Source organism: Plasmodium brasilianum, chromosome 5 (genome assembly GCF_023973825.1).
Source record: "Plasmodium brasilianum strain Bolivian I chromosome 5, whole genome shotgun sequence".
NCBI classification, from domain to species: Eukaryota; Apicomplexa; class Aconoidasida; order Haemosporida; family Plasmodiidae; genus Plasmodium; species Plasmodium brasilianum.
In genome coordinates, this window is record NC_090118.1 from 276,831 (window position 1) to 292,085 (window position 15,255).

The 15,255-nt window shown below is 31.1% G+C and overlaps 1 protein-coding gene across 1 annotated transcript in view; it reads left to right on the forward strand.

Moving 5' to 3' along the window:
- MKS88_001321 (HECT-like E3 ubiquitin ligase) overlaps positions 1-14,232 on the forward strand; it is a gene marked incomplete at both ends in the record, with an annotated part of 28,179 nt that extends 13,947 nt beyond the window's left edge. The window contains one exon of the mRNA XM_067214238.1: positions 31-14,232. Coding sequence (XP_067074693.1) covers positions 31-14,232 — 14,202 coding nt within the window. The remainder of the gene's footprint in view (positions 1-30) is intronic.
- Positions 14,233-15,255: the final 1,023 nt, after the last annotated feature.

The window sequence follows — 15,255 nt, forward strand, 5'->3', positions numbered from 1 at the left end:
CAAAAAATTTTGAAAAATTTTTTCCAAAAGGATTATGATGATTTGTCCAATCATAAGGGGGATATGATGTTATATTGTATCGATAACTTTAGCTCGTATAACAATGTAGATACTGTTAGTAGCATTAATAGAGAAAGTAAGTTAAACATTTCTTCATGTTCTATGCACAGTATTTCTGGTAGAGGTAAAAGCACTTCAGATGTGCTTCTTAATAATAGCGTGCTCCCGGCAAGCAACGGTAATAATAGTAGCAATAATGGCAATAACGGCAATAACTGCAATAGTGGTAACGGTAATGGTGAAAACTTAAACGTTTTTGTACAAAAGGATGCCATTGAAAATACAACGACCAGTATCATAAATTACACCAGGGGAGCAACTGCACATGCAGTTGGAGCATCAACTAGGACGGACGCTTCATCAGCAGTGGTGAGCCAGCAAAATGTGGATATGTCAAATATCATTCAAAAATTAATACGAACTGAATCATCGAGTACATACACGTACAGAGAAATTTCGGAGTACTATTTACAAAACTATATGCATTTTTATTCTCTTTTTGATGTGTCAAAATTTACATTTAGAAGTTGCTTAATCCCATTCCTATTTGATAAGACTCATATATCAGAAACCCAGAATAACATTGATTTTATAAATTATATTTCTAATGTTAATAATTCAAATAATGTTGTTTTTACTCCATTCTTAATATTTTTATTTAAGCGAATTTTACCACAATTCATTTGTTTAAGTCATCCAACAATTTATAGTATCTATTCTTTAAATGGTTTTCAAAAAAATTTTAAAAATATGGAGGAGTATTACACTTCTTTAAGTAATATTGAATCGAAGAATTTGACATATATAAAACATATACTTAATTTTATTCAACTTATTTTTGACATTCACAATTCTAGCTATGATGTACATAAAAAAGTCGTTTTAGAAATTATGCACTTAATAAGAGTATACTCCTTTTTTCAAAAAAAAAAAGAATCCGCTCATAAAAATATACACAGTAATTCAGTTAATTCGGACAATGTCTTCTCAACCGTCATAGACGTTTTCTCATATGCTGTAAGTACCCTACTATATAAACTAGTTAATGAAGAACAAAATATAAAAGTTGAGAAAAGTGCTACTTTTGAAGAGATACAGTTATTAAATACGACCAAACATGCTTCTAAGGCACTTGATCATAATAGAAAAGGAAATAAAAAAGGCAAAGAGGATAATTTTGAAGAACATAACAGGAATGCTAATAGTAGTAATAGTCCCAATGATGACAGCGATGGAAACAATTACGGCGGAGTGGGTGGTGGGAACAGCGGTGGGAATAGCAATGGGAATAACAGTGGGAACAGCGGTGGGAACAGCGGTGGGAACAGCGGTGGGAATAGCAATGGGAATAGCAATGGGAACAGCGGTGGGAACAGCGGTGGGAATAGCGGTGGGAATAGCGGAGGAAATATAGGGGGAAACGACAATGAAGACGACGGAAAAGGAGAGAAGGATGATGGAAACAAAACGTTCTCGTACAGCAGGGAACAGTTAACGCTGTTTCGTCATGCTTTGTGTAATTTATTAAATAGATTAGATTACACGAAGGAAGATTTCGTTAACACTGCGACGTCCATTATTCGATGTTTGTCTGTATTAACATCAGCACCAGTTTTGGGATATCCTATAAAAACAAAAAACAATAAATTATATATGATAAAATTGAACAAAATGAATAAAAAAAAAAATAAAAATATAAAAAAAATAAAAAGAAATAAGAGGAGGAAAAATATATCATGTGTTACTTTTTTAAATCCATCCTATGTTCGTTTTAGATCTGATTCGAGTAATAACAATTCTGACTGTTCAGATATTCCTTATTCAGTTGATTCGGATGTATCTTATGAGGAACATTTTATCTTTGACAATGATGATAGTAATGATGATGATATTCGTTATGAATACGAGGAAGAGATGGATGATGATTATATGGATGAAGAAGAGGACGAAGGGGTAGAGGAAGGAGAGGACGAAGGGGTAGAGGAAGGAGAGGACGACGAAGACGAAGGGGAAGATGAAGATGAAGAAGATGAAGATGATGATGGAGACGATGATGAAGAGGATGAAGAAGAGGAAGAGGAAGAAGATGAGGACGACGATGATGATGACGCGGAGAATGAAAATGAAAATGAACTTTCGAATGAGACAAATAACAATGAACAGCAAAGGGATAATCAGAATAATGGTACAAATAATAATAGCAACAGTAACGGTATCAGTAATAGCAATAATAATATTATTAGTAGTAATAATAATAGTAGTAATGGTAATAATAATAGGAGTAATGGTAATAATAATAGTAGTAATGGTAATAATAATAGTAGTAATGGTAATAATAATAGTAGTAATGGTAATAATAATAATGAGCTGGAAGGAGAAATAAGACCCGGTAATAATAACGGAAGCACATTTGTTGAAGGGGGAAATGGAATAGCAACACGTTACCCTGATGAAGGAGCAGGAAGAGGAGTAGAAGAAGGAGAAGGAGAAAGAGAAGGGGAAGCCGATATGGACGATGAGGGAGAAGACGAAATGGAAGAAGATGATGATGAAGAAGACGAAGTGGACGAAGATGATGAAGATGAGGACGAAATGGATGAAGATGATGAAGACGAAGATGACATGGATGAAGATGAAGAAGATGATGAAGAAATGGACGAAGATGATGAAGCTATGGATGAAGAAGAGTATGACGAAATTGATATAGAAGATGAGAGCGGAAGAGATAGAAATGTAAATGAACTTGAAAATAGTAGAGGTTTACATGTACATGCATATTTAGTACAAGATAGGAATGTTATTGATGAAGATCAAATATATGATAATTCAAATAATTTATTATTACCCCATGAAGTAGATGAAAATGAAGAGAACCTATCAAATATGGATGATAATAATAACAATATTGTTTCAAGGTTAGATTTAGGATCAGACAGTAGTAATGATATGGACGATGAACAAAATGTTCGAAGGATAAGAGAAATTGATGAAACGGAGGAGTATGATAACGAAGATGATGATGATGAAGACGACGATGATGATGATGATGAAGAAGATGATGATGATGAAGACGACGATGATGATGAAGACGACGATGATGATGAAGATGATGATGAGGATGATGAGGATGATGAGGAAGAGGAGGAAGAAGAGGAAGAAGAAGATGAAGACGAAATGGATGCAGATGACGAAGAAGAAGAAATTGATGAAAATAATAGCACATATAATGTTAATCAAAATGATGACAGTAGAAGATCAAACACTAACAACAATGGAGATCTAATGGATACCGAAATAAATGTTAACAACTCTCTGTTAAATTGTAATGAAAACCAACATGAAATTTTGGATATTTTGTTAGAAGAAGATGGTGCTTACAATAACAATGACGATATAGATGAATATAACGATGATTATATAGATGACGGTGAAAATAATAGGAACGGCAATAATGATATTGGTAACGGTGTTATCAGCAATGGTATTATAAGCAATGGTCTTTTAGGGGACGTAAATGCAAATAATACTGCAGGAATCAACAGAATTAATGTTGTAAATCCGGCGTATAGTAACAATATACAGGGGAATAAGAACAAAAATGAAGGCAATTATGACGGTTGTGATAATAGGAGTGGTAAAGCACTTACAGGGGAAAGTAAAATAGCAGAAAATAATATAAGGAACCCATCTAATGATAATATTGTTCGATTTACAAATATGCCGCCCTATTCAAATTCCTCATCAGATCCTAAAAAAAATATAAACATATCAAATAATGCCAATATTTTATTGAGTACTGGAAGGGTGACACAGAGCAAAAACGTTCGTAGCAATTTTGAAAATCATATTAATGGTAATAAAAATGATGGTATTAACAACAATGATAATAGTATTAACAACGTTGATAGTTGTAACAACAATAATGATCATGCCGGAAGTGGATCGAGACGAAATGCCTTATATAACCACTTGCAGAATAATAGTAGTCACATGAATGAATATATGCCCACAGATAGTATTGCTTGCCAAGAAAAAATTCTACTTGATGATAATGATTCTCTTATTTTGCGCAATAACAATAAAACAAATAATTATAAATTTGATGAAGAGAATAACAAAGTTGCAGAAGGAAGTTATGTCAATAAAGAAGAAGCTAAGGATACCAGACTAAACGAACGAGAAGAAGGTAACATAATAAATAATGAAAATATGATTAACAAAAATACATATGATGGTGTAACATCTCAGAATGATGAAAATAAAACAAATATTTTAAATGTTGAAAATGTTAAAAAGAGTAATGAAGCAGTTGTTTTAACAGAAGGCATAGGAATAAACACATCAGATGATATATTAAATCGCTCAGATATAAATGAAAATGACATTAATTTAATTGATTTGTATTATCATTTCTATAATTCTAATAACCGAGATGTAAATACCCTACTTGACGAAAATAATAGTTTACTGTATTTAAATGAGACGGGAAGGATTCATTCAGCGTCCATGAAAAACACAAACTGCTTCATAAATGTAGGAAATGAGAATGAAAATGGCTCAGACGTGATTAACGGTAATGCCTCCGAACAACGATTGTTATTGAGTGGTAACAATAGCAGCGGTAATAGTAGAATTGGTAATAGTGGAAGGAGTAATAATGGAAGGGGTGATAATGGAATCGATAATAATGAAATCAGTAATAGTGAAATCAGTAATAATGTAATGGGTAGTAGTTCAATCGGTAATAATGGAATCGGTAATAATGGAATCGGTAATAGTGGAAGGGGTAATAATGGAAGGGGTGATAATGGAAGGGGTGATAATGGAATCGATAATAATGAAATCAGTAATAATGGAAGCGGTATTAATGGAATGGGTAATAGTGCAATCGGTAACAGTACAATCGGCAATAGTGGAATCAGTAACAGCGGAAGTAGTAGTCGTGGCATAACAAATCACAGGAGCAGTAACAATAATATAATAAGTTCTGCGCTTGTAAATTACGCTACCCCGAGTTCAAATATACTCTCATTAATGAATCAGCTTTGCTCAAATTTGCTGACTCTAAACAGAAGAAGAAATGAACGGATAGGTAATATCTTGACGACAGCTATACATTTACCTGATGGTGTAAGGAACATTAACACGTTAACTAATCACGATGATTTTAACAGAAGTACAAATATTACTAATGAAAATATCACATATGATAGCAACAGTCCAGCAAATGATAGCAGTCCTCACTATTATCATATTAATTTTGATAGATCAAATAATACTATGTCGCCTCAACAACTTTTCAACAGTTCATCTAATGTTAGAACTAATTTAGCTAGCAGAAATGTAAATCACACTACTAATAGTAACTTAAGAAATTTGTATAATAATATTAGAAATTATAATATAAGTGAAAATAATATTAACAGCTATAGAAACTCTACTTTTTTCTCTCCCCCATATGTTATAAGAAATAATAGAACGGAATTAACCACAGATGGTGGAATGAGTAATAACAACAATGTTACTGAGGATTCAAATTATGAAACCTATGAAAGTAGTGGATCATTCTTAAGCAGATTTCAAAATGTGGCCTTGCTCACAGGCGGAGAAAGTGGAAATGGAGGAGGCAACTGTAACAGCAGTGGAAATAGTGGCATAAATAGTGGGGGAAACCGTAACGTAAACAATGTCGAAAACAACAACTCTAGTGGCAGTGGAATTGGCACAGGCAATGGAGATGCAACTATTGAAGAGCGCAGTGAGGATGTAAATAACACTAACCAAAGAAACGTAAGTGATATGAATGCATGTAGAACTCTTGCAAAAAACAGAAATGTCATGACTGAAAAAAAAGAAAATATGAATAAAAAGGATATGAGAAATGAAGAAAAATTTAACTTGATAGATTCCGTCCTAGATAATGACAAGAAGTTAAAGAGCAGTATTTGTAATATGATGTATAGTAGGTTATGCAAAACTATTCCTAAGGTTCATATAAATCTACCTATTGAAAATTTATTACAAGAGAAAAAAAAAATTATGCAAACTATGCAAAAGCAGATGGAAGAAAAAAATATAAATGAAAATAAAAAGGACGTAGAAAAAAATGAAATGACCAAAAATAACGAAGCAAAGAAGGATGCAAATGAAAAACATGAAATGATAATTAAAAATGAGCAGCATATACAAGAAAAAACAAGCTCCAAATTTAACGAAATTGTCGAAGGAAGCAAAACAAATAGAAGTAGCAATTTGAAGGATGATGATACAATTGTGGGGACTACAAGTACAGGAAATAATCAAATGGAATATTCCCAAACAAATATAATCAACAATACGAATGTTGAAAATTTAGAACAGAATACAAATGAGGTCAATTTATGTGAAATGAATGCTACTCAAAATGGCACAAACAATACTGAACAACAAAATGTTGAAGATAATGAAGATTATAAAAATATAAATTATGAAGAATTATTTGATAATGTTTTGAATATTGAATCTCTTCTTATAATTTGTTGTTCGTTAGGAATAAATGAGAGTCAATTTTTCCAACTACTAAATGTGGATAGATCATTTCTTATTGAACTTCCAAATAATCTAATAGATGAAATTATAATTCAGCATTTAAAAAATATCACCTTGGCTAGTATAAATGAAAAAGCTCAAGAAAATATAAGAAATAACAAGAACATATCTATAGACATCTACAAGAAGTATTTAAAATATGAAGAGTTTAAAAAAACGCAATCAAATGATATACCTACGCACAATAATAATGAAGTGGATGTAAACGCAAACCCAGTCACAAACCCAGTTACAAACGCACAATCGGCATTAAACTCTACCGAAAGCAATATTACGCCCCATCAAGTAAACGAGACTTTTCCTAATGTAAGTACCAGTCAGATTCATTCCCGTGAAGGAAGTACTTCCAATCCAGAAAACGTAACAAGTAACGAGATAAATGGAGTAGTTGAACAGAGTGCAAATAATTCGGAGGTCTGCACCGTTGGAAACACAGCAAATACTGCAAATGATGCAAATACTGCAAATACTGCAAATGATGCAAATACTGCAAATACTGCAAATGATGCAAATACTGCAAATGATGCAATTACTGCAAATACTGCAAATGATGCAAATACTGCTAACGAAGGCGAAAACAATGCACGTATTTATAACAGCATAAAAAAAAGCTATCTAGAAGCGTTACCCTCAAGCATTAGATCAGAGGTTAAAAAAAGAATTATAGGAAATAAAAATCAAAGAAATGACACGCAAGATGAAACCAATATTGCATTTATAGATTCCTTAACACCTGAGCTAAGGAGAGATGTGTTATCCTCTGCAAGCTTAAGGTTCATTAGAACTCTGACTGAAGAAATGATAGAAGAAGCAAGGAATTTAAGATTCGTTGTGTTGAACAACCGATCGAACATTTTAAGTACAAATAGTAGGTCTAGACAGACAAACGTGCACAGCGCGAACAATGTGAATGGTGACAGCATAAATTTGATTTCAAATATGAGGAATAACATTAACAGCAATGGTAATGACAATAGTACCGCCACGAATAATAGCAGCACCATCAACAGCACAGCTAATGGTGTGGGGAATGGCAATGGGGACAACAGAGGGAACAGTGTAGGAAACAGTATCAGTAGTAGCGTAGCACACAGCACGAGCAGAAATGCAGATAGCCATAGCGTATCCGGAAGATTAAACAATATAAGAAGTGACCTTCAGGAGCGAATAACAAACAGCGTGTTAAGAAATGCTGCATCGAGTTTAGGAAACAATATTACTAGTAACGGAAACAGCAATAGTAACAACAATAGTAACAACAATAGTAACAGCAATAGTAATAGCAACAGCAACTTCAGTGGTGCAGTTTTGCTAAGTAACAATAACAGAAGTACACGAAACAACAGAACGTTATTCAGCACAAGTAGTAGAAACAGTATGAATAATAGGCGTCGTTTAAATATGCCATTGAGAAATTCCTTTGGAAATATGCATAGAAATAACTTTATTAGAATAACATATAATGAAAATAACAACCCAATTATAATGATAAATACAGGGCATGAGAATTATGACAGTCTTACCGTTTCTCGCTTTCTTGATCATTTTTTGGGTGGTAGATCAGGAGATAGAACAATCCCCAGTTTACCCCTCTCTGAGAGTAACAACATGAATAGTAATTTTAGCACTTCTCCTAACCATCTCAATAATACGAATAGCAGTAGCAATAATAACAACATCGGAAGCAATAATAATAACAGTGGTAGTAACATGGGTAGTAGTGCCATCGGCAGCAACACTAATAACGGAGGAAACAATAGCATTAACAGCAATGTTAATATGGGCGTGAACATGAACTTAGGTATGAACAGTGGAGGTAATAATAGTAATAATAATAATATGACTGAGACGAGATTATTTTTTGGTAACGAAAACAGAGTGAACAACAATGTTGATCCCAATTATCACGTAATGAACGATGACAAATGTTTAGAAAAAGAAGATGATATATCCCTAAGTAAATATTTAAAAAGTTTATTTCCTTCAAATAATAATAAAGCAGACACAGATAGCTCTAAAAATTCCTCCTTGTATGTATGCTTAGAAGAACCAGTTCCTTCTCAAGCATTAATTGATATATGCAGATTGCTATTTTTAAAAAAAGAAATAAATAAAAAAATAATGTTTACCTTATTCTGCAATTTAACTTGTTCCTATCAAAAGACAAAAATATATGCTCTTCAACTCTTTATGAATATATTATGGTGTGCTTCTATAGATTTGCATGGAAAAAAAAATAATCCAACTTTAGTAGCTTTATATGCAATTAATTTCCCTCCAAAAATGTTATATCATAATGTAAATAAAAAAAATTATGGATTATTTTCGGACAATTATTTTACAACAGCATATGTATCAGCTGAAAGAGTTCTTGAACAAATACAATCATTGCTTATTACCATTCCTCATATTACCTCCTTTTTTTGTACCTTGCTAATTCACCCAGCATATTTCATTCCAAAGGATATTGAGCAGAAGTTAAAAAAGAAGAAGGAAAAAAGTGAAGAATCAAAGAAGAATAATAAAAGAGTAAGTGATGAGGGGGAAAAGGGAAAAGATTATAGAGTGATAGAACAAGAGGAACATGAGGAACAAGACGAGCAAGTAGAAACGGGTGAAGCGGACAAGGAAGAGGAAAAACTCCACGACGATGAAGCCGCCATCTTACAGTACGAGTTGAAAAGGAAAAGGCCAAAAATGGACCAAAGATATGTTGTTTGTTCGTCTAGTAAAAGCGCAAACGACGCTAATAACATTAGTAACGTTGGCAGCATTGGTAACGTTGGTAACAGCAATGACAGTAATAATAGCAGCAGAAATAATAACAGCGCCAATAGTTGTTGTAGAAAGGTGGATAGATGCCGAAATGAATACCCCATAAATATTTTGTTTAAGTTATTAAATTCGTCTTTGTATTTAACTTCGAAAAAACTAATGAGTCATTTATTATCGGTCATCTATAATCTTTTAATTAACTGTGGGAAGAAATTACATACCTATGCAAATTTCACAAGGTGGGTGTATGCGGAAAATTTAGAAGAAATTTTGAATAGTGAGATTAATAATGGTAATAGTAATGATGACTTTATGATGAAAAAGAGTGAAGAAGGTATCAACACATCTTTACTAAATAACAAGGGATCCAGTGATAAACGTGTTTCTACTACGAAAGAGAAGACTCCAAAACGTAACCACTGTAATAGTAATAACATCAATACTTCAAATAACAGTAATAGTGGTAGTAACAATAATAATAATATTAATAACAGTAGTAATAATAATAATAGTAGTAATAGTAATAGTAATGACAATACTAATAGTAATGACAATACTAATAGTAATGACAATACTAATAGTAATAATAATAGTAATAATAATAATAATAATAATAGTAATAGTAATAATAATAATAATAGTAATAGTAATAGTAATAGTAATAGTAATAGTAATAGTAATAGTAATAGTAATAGTAATAGTAATAGTAATAGTAATAGTAATAATAATAATAATAGTAATAGTAATAATAATAATAATAGTAATAGTAATAGTAATAGTAATAGTAATAGTAATAGTAATAGTAATAGTAATAGTAATAATAATAATAATAATAATAATAGTAATAGTAATAGTAATAATAACTTGAAAGAATTTAACCATTTGTCATCAAAAATTAATAAAGAACTTTTATTAAATATAAAAAATATAAAACATAGTGAAATGGAAAAACCAGATTCTTCTTCCAAACCTTATTATTTGCTAGAAGTAATATCAATAGATGCATTAAGTAATTTAAGTAAACTCATTTGTAACTATAAAACGAACTTTTTATGGATTAGTAATAACAATAATAATAGTAACAACTCGAATAATAATAATTTAGAACAAGTACATAAACAAGACATATCTTCACTAACACAAATTATTGTAATGTTTTTTTCCCATTATAAACTGAAAGATTTAGTTATTCGAACGTTAAAATATCATACACATGTTTTAATAAAGAGCATTATTTATGATTTAAAAAAAATTGTATACTCCATTCATAACAAAACCTTTAATATTTTTGCTGTTGATCATTCAGACAGTTTGGAACAAAAACTAATAGCTTTCTATAGGGTTATTACTATATTATTTAATGCCCCATCTCTGATTGATAACCTAACGAACAAAAATGATGCAAATAAAAACACAAATGTAGAAGAAATTAATAAAGACATTGCTAAACAAAGCGGAAATGGGGATGTAGGTGTAGCTACTACAACGACTACTACTACAACTGCTGCTACTGTTACGGCTTATACAACTACTACTACTTCTACGATATCGAACATGCCAAATGACGAAGCTAATACTACAAAGAACGCTACTTCGAGTATTCACGCAAGTAGCGGAACACCGAATGGTAAAAGCGGAGAAGGAGCATGCAAACAGAAGGCGGGAACGAATGAGCAGTTCGCAGCTAGTGGTAATAATGGCAGCAGTGATGCTAAAGGAAAAGGTTCCATTTGCAACAACAGCGAAAAAAAGAACAAGAAGGGAAATGAGGACACGAAATTTGATATCTGTGCAGATTTCTTTTTATCAATTAATATAGACTGCTTATGGGAAGAATTTAATAAGGCAATGCAAGTTATCAACAATTCATTAATTGATAAGAATTATAAATTTAAATATAACAATTTTGCTAACTATAGAACATCTAGTGCAACTAAAGTTGAGGGGGAATCCAACTTTCAGGCGGCTGATAATAATGATAAAGAAAATAAAACTTCAGAAAATGATGATAATGATAATAATAGTAATAATAAGAATAATAAGAATAATAGTAATAACGATTTGTATGGGACTAAATCAAATGCTTCCTTGTTCGATTCTGATTCCTCTTCCTTTAGCACGTCTGAGCTCGACTTGGGTGTAAATAATAACAACCCACAGCACGACTTTCAAGGTATAGGTGCACTAAATGAAGCCGAAGGTGAAAACAATAATAATGGAGGTAGTGGAAGCAATAACATAAGTAGCAGTAACAATGTAAGAAGCAATAACAACATTAGTGGGGGTAACCGTATCAGCAGAAGCACCAATTATCGAAGTAGAAATGATGGAGGACATAATGGTGAGGGAAAGAAAAAAGAAAACGATGATGAACCACCCCCAACTATTTTAAATTATTTATTGCCTTTAATGGAAGCATATTTATTTATAGAAGAAGTTATCTTAGTGTCTCAGTACAAACTAAGAAAATTCAAAGACTTAGAAAAAAAAGTAGCAAACTTAAATGTGGAGAGCATAAAAATTAACGAAAAACTAGCTTATGACGACAGCCCATTTTATATAAGTATATATAACAAGAAGAAAAAAAAATCAACAAATGAAGTAGTCTATAATAGTTCGGACTCTTTTAAAACAAAAAATGCAAAATCGAGTAATTCTAGTCTTTTGAATAAAACAAAAAGGAAAAAGCAATTAAGTGCTTTAGAAGAGGAAGAAGAATATCAGCAACATAAAAAGAAGGAAATATGTAGCTCCATTATTGGCGTACCAAAAATGGAAGAACAGGATGAAACGCACAAAGGAGTATATGAAGAAATACATGAAGAACAAGTACACTATGTGGATGAACAAGATAACAAGTTAGAATACAAAAAAAAAGAACGATCCCAAAATTATGATATAATTACAGTAAATAATAAAGATAGTAACCACGAGAATTCAGCAGAAAAAACCCGAAGCTATATAAATGAAGGAAAATGTGTAGCAATTAATTTAAAAAAGAAGAAAACGGCTGATAATGATGAAGCAAATGGTAGTAAGGCAAATAGTAGTACAGAAAATAGTAGCAAAGAGATGGGCAAAAATAAAAGGGAAGAAATGAAATGCTTTGACGATGAGGTAGGAAAAGAAGGAGGAGGAGTACAAGTAGAAATAGGTAAAGATATACAAAATAGCAATAAAAAAGGTGCAAAAAAAAACACAGCAGATTATGTTAATTCGTGCAATGAAAATGAACAACAATGTATGGTCACTAGTAGCAGTGGTATTGGAATTGGTAATAAAAGTGAAAATAATGACAATAGTAATTATAACGACAGGTACAGTACAGTAACTTGTAAGAAGGATATACAGCTGAAATCGCCAGTAGAAGAAACAGGGAAACAAAATAATGAATTCTTTAATAACATTGAAGAAGAGGAGGAAGAAGAGGAGTTTGAAAATTTCAAGGAAAAACTACATGAAGAAGATGCAGAAGAAGAAGAGGAAGATGAATATATACAAATAAAATTAGAAGATAATGAAGGAACGATAAATAGTAGACATAAGAAACTAATAAAATTTGTTTACATAAATAGAAGAGTTATAAATAGCTTGATTAAACAAACTCCTATATTATTACACCACAATTTTAAGTCACTAATTAAATTAACATCATCATGTATTAATTTTGAAAACAAAAGGCATTATTTGAGGAAAAAATTAAAATATCTCAAGTCAGGTATAAGAAGTGAACCAATACGATTAAACATAAGAAGAGAAAAGGTATTTACGGATTCATATTACCAATTAAGGAATAAGTCAGGAAATGATTTAAAAGGAAAATTAGTTGTTACTTTCAAAAATGAAGAAGGAGTAGATGCAGGTGGATTAACTAGAGAATGGTATTCTATATTAGCAAAAGAAATTTTTAATCCTAATTATGCTTTATTTTGTAGAGAGGGGAAAAAAAGTGAATTTAATCATCCAAATCCTTTATCATACATTAATCCTGATCATTTACATTTTTTTAAATTTGTTGGGAAATTTATAGCTAAAGCAATTTATGATGGTCAGGTAATTGATGCATATTTTTGTAGATCTTTTTATAAACATATGCTTGGAAGAAAAATTCTGAGAGCAGATGCCGAATCGGTAGATCCAGAATTTTATAATAGCCTTATTAAAATATCAGAATATAAATTAGAAGATCTAAATTTAGAAATTAATTTTAGCACCGAAATTGATGAATTTGGAAAAACCAAAGTTATCGACTTAATACCTAATGGTAGAAATATTGCAGTAACTGATGAAAACAAACAAAAATATATTGAACTATTATGTGAACTGAAAGTTACTAATAGTATAAAAGAACAGTTAGAAGCATTTATGGATGGATTTAAAGAATTGATTCAACCAAAACTAATATCTATTTTTGATGATAAAGAATTAGAATTACTTATTAGTGGTATACCAACTATAGATTTAAATGATTTAAAAGAAAATGTGGAATATCATAATTATACTCCAAACTCAATTCAAATTATTTGGTTATGGGATGTACTACAAGAATTTGATGAAAATAAAAGAGCTTCCTTCTTACAGTTTGTTACTGGAACTAGTAGAGTACCTTTAGGAGGATTTAAAAACCTAATGGGAATGAGAGGAGCTCAAAAAATGATTATTTATAGAGCCTACGGAGAGGATCGACTTCCAACTGCTCATACTTGCTTTAACCAGCTCGATTTACCTGAGTATTCGTCGAAAGAATTGTTAAGAAGCAAATTAATTAGAGCTATTATGGAGGGAAAGGAAGGCTTCGGTTTTATATAGAGTAAAGAGGGAGAGCATTTAAAACCTGCCAAATGTTTATTTACAAAGGTAGTAGCAATTTTTTGCCAAGCAGACGAGCACATATATATATGTGTGTATATGTATATATATATATATATATATATATATATATATATATAATATAAAATGTATAACATATATAAATAATGCATTTATATATGTGCATAAATTTACGTATACGTGCAATCATTCACATGTGCACAAATGTGTAAGGGACGAGTTCTATTACTCGTTTCCGTTAAGCAGGCATACATATATGATAAACTTATTTATGTGCTTAAAATATACATTTATTATTTTATTACTTTTTTTTTTTTTGCATATCGCATATTTAATGTTTTACATATATATGTTATTTCTATTATTTTTCAATTTTAACATAAAATTCTTGATGCAAACAATCGAGGGAAAAATATATATATAATCTTCAAAAGAACTTATAATGTAATAATAAAAAAAATAAGTGAAACTAAAAAATTGTTTAGCAACTATATATATATATGCTACTCGTCTGAGCAAATTAAGTGGCATATCAAAAAAATTGAAGCCATTTGTATTTTGTAGGGGTCAATTTTTGATATAACATTTAATAAAACTATATCAACTTCAATTTGGAGCAACAAAAAACTGGCGAAATTTGGTCAAGTCTTTTTTTTTCTTTTTTTTTTTGTACATTTTTAAAATTAGCATCAAGAATTTTTAAGTTCACATGTAACAACGCCTTTATGAAGTGATTTGCATGTGCGGCCTTTTTAAAATGATAAGTTAAATAGTATTGATGTTGTAGGGGGCCCTTGACATGATAAACATGCGCTTTTTATACATATATTTATAATTATATTTTTATTTATATATGCGCATTATTACTACGGTAAGCAGTACTTTTTCTGAAAGCCTCACCCTTTCATGTACGTATACACTTGTTTCCTATGCAAACTTAACAAAAATATAATTTTAAGCTAACCTCGTATGAAGTAGGCACCCACTTTTTTACTACCTTCA